General features: G+C 44.7%; 1 protein-coding gene across 1 annotated transcript; it reads right to left on the reverse strand.

Annotated features, from left to right (window-relative positions):
- Positions 1-458: 458 nt before the first annotated feature.
- On the reverse strand, positions 459-1,034 carry LOC309809054 (GTP-binding protein Di-Ras3-like; the record flags this gene model as incomplete). Its single annotated transcript, XM_082629738.1, has 1 exon — positions 459-1,034. One exon carries the CDS (start codon positions 1,032-1,034, stop codon positions 459-461), a length of 576 nt encoding a protein of 191 aa, XP_082485864.1.
- Positions 1,035-1,772: the final 738 nt, after the last annotated feature.

The raw sequence follows: 1,772 nt of genomic DNA on the forward strand, positions 1-1,772 counted from the left end.
GATTACAAGAAGGGCAGTGACATCTTTCAATTCATTTTGCTATTTCCATTCTCTTTTTTTAAACATTAATCTCTAAAGTCCGTCCAAATCCCATCCTTTAAAATGCATCCTGTTCCTTTTCCTCTCCTCCTCCAATGTCCATATTTTAACAATTCGAGTCCTCTTGCCTGGGAAAAAGAAAAGTTACTAACTCACAAGGGACGTTTATTGACATCTAATTGTTACAACCCAAACGACAGCACAAAAGTCAGTCATGTACAGGTGACACAGCACAATGGGGTCTGTCCATGTTTTCGGCACACTGAAGGAGAAGAGGGTTGGGCTCCTTAAGGCTCAGGGTTCACATGATGATGCACTTGACCACCAGCTTCTCCATGGTCTTGGGGATCTGGGATTTCTTCTAGGGAGGCTGGGCGCCGGCAGCAGTGGCGGGGCTTCTTCTCAAAGTTTATCAGCATCTAGAACAGCTCCTGCACATTGATATTCATCTTGGCGGAGGTCTCCAAGAAGGCACAATTCCACTCCGATGCGTAGGCAGCACCTTCCTTCTCAGTCACCTCCCGGTGGCTCTCATTGCACTTGTTGCCCACCAGGATGATGGCGCACTTTTGTGGGTTGTTGCCTTTGAGTTGACGGATCAGCTCATAGAGGGGCTTCAGCTCCTCCAGGGTTTGCTTCTTGGTGACGGAGTAGACCAGGATGAAGGCGTGACCCCTGGCAATGGCGAGGCGTTGCAGGCCCCGGTAGCGGCGGCCGCCGGTGGTGTCGGTGGTATGCAGCGCGCCCACCTTGTGGCTGCAGCCCAGCGCCTGGAGGTGGGTATCTTCGATGGTCAGCAGATACGCCTCACGGAAGTTGCCGCGCACGCACCTCTGCACCAGTGCGCTCTTGCCCACGCCGGCCGAGCCGAGCAGCACCACGCGGAAATCTCTGCTCCTCCTCTGGGGGAGGCAGGTACGGATGACGGTCAAGGTAGGCAGAGGCCGCAGCCGCTTCATCAGCCATTCCTTGAGGCCAAAGCAGGAGCTGCCCATTGTCGGGTATTGGCGGGGAGATGCGTGCACACCTTCTCTGGCACTTGGCCAGCAGTGAGGGAAACCTCATAAAGAAAGGAGGACACCAGATAAAACTCCAGCAGCCCCTAGCCCACACATATCCTGCAGTATTTTCTCTTTTCTCCATCCAAGGCTGATCTGTGTATTTATTTTTAAAGAAGGGTAATCTCAGATATAAATATAGAAAACCTCTAATAAGTTTTATTTTTAAATAAGTGTAATTTAAGGTGTATTTATATGTTTTTTTGAATACATTTATGTTTTCATATATATACATATGCATGCATATATACAGACATATGTATACATATTAAAATTTTATGAACTGCAAATTACATTGCAATTCTAGGAAGCCACAATAACTTGTTTCTTAAGTAAAAAAATATGTTTTATTTTTCTTTAAGGAGGTTATATGTGTCCAATGAAGTCATAATTCTAGTATTAGGTAGAATCAGGGATCTAGAGTCTTTACAAACCAGATGAATTTTAGTTTTAGATTTACCTGTTACCTGGAACATCTAGAGAAAAATCAATTAATGCCTTAAATTTCCAACTTTTTAACAGTAACAAAATGTTAGCTATTTATCAGTTCTCTGTGATATGACTTTGAGGACAGTGACAGTGACAGCAGTCCTATCTTTTAGTAATTAAAGAAAAAAAAGGATAAAATATCACTTGTTGAAGGAACACATGTTTGCAATCCATTAACATCCATTA

Source organism: Mesoplodon mirus (assembly GCF_964341445.2).
Source record: "Mesoplodon mirus genome assembly, chromosome: 8".
Classification (NCBI taxonomy): Eukaryota; Metazoa; Chordata; class Mammalia; order Artiodactyla; family Ziphiidae; genus Mesoplodon; species Mesoplodon mirus.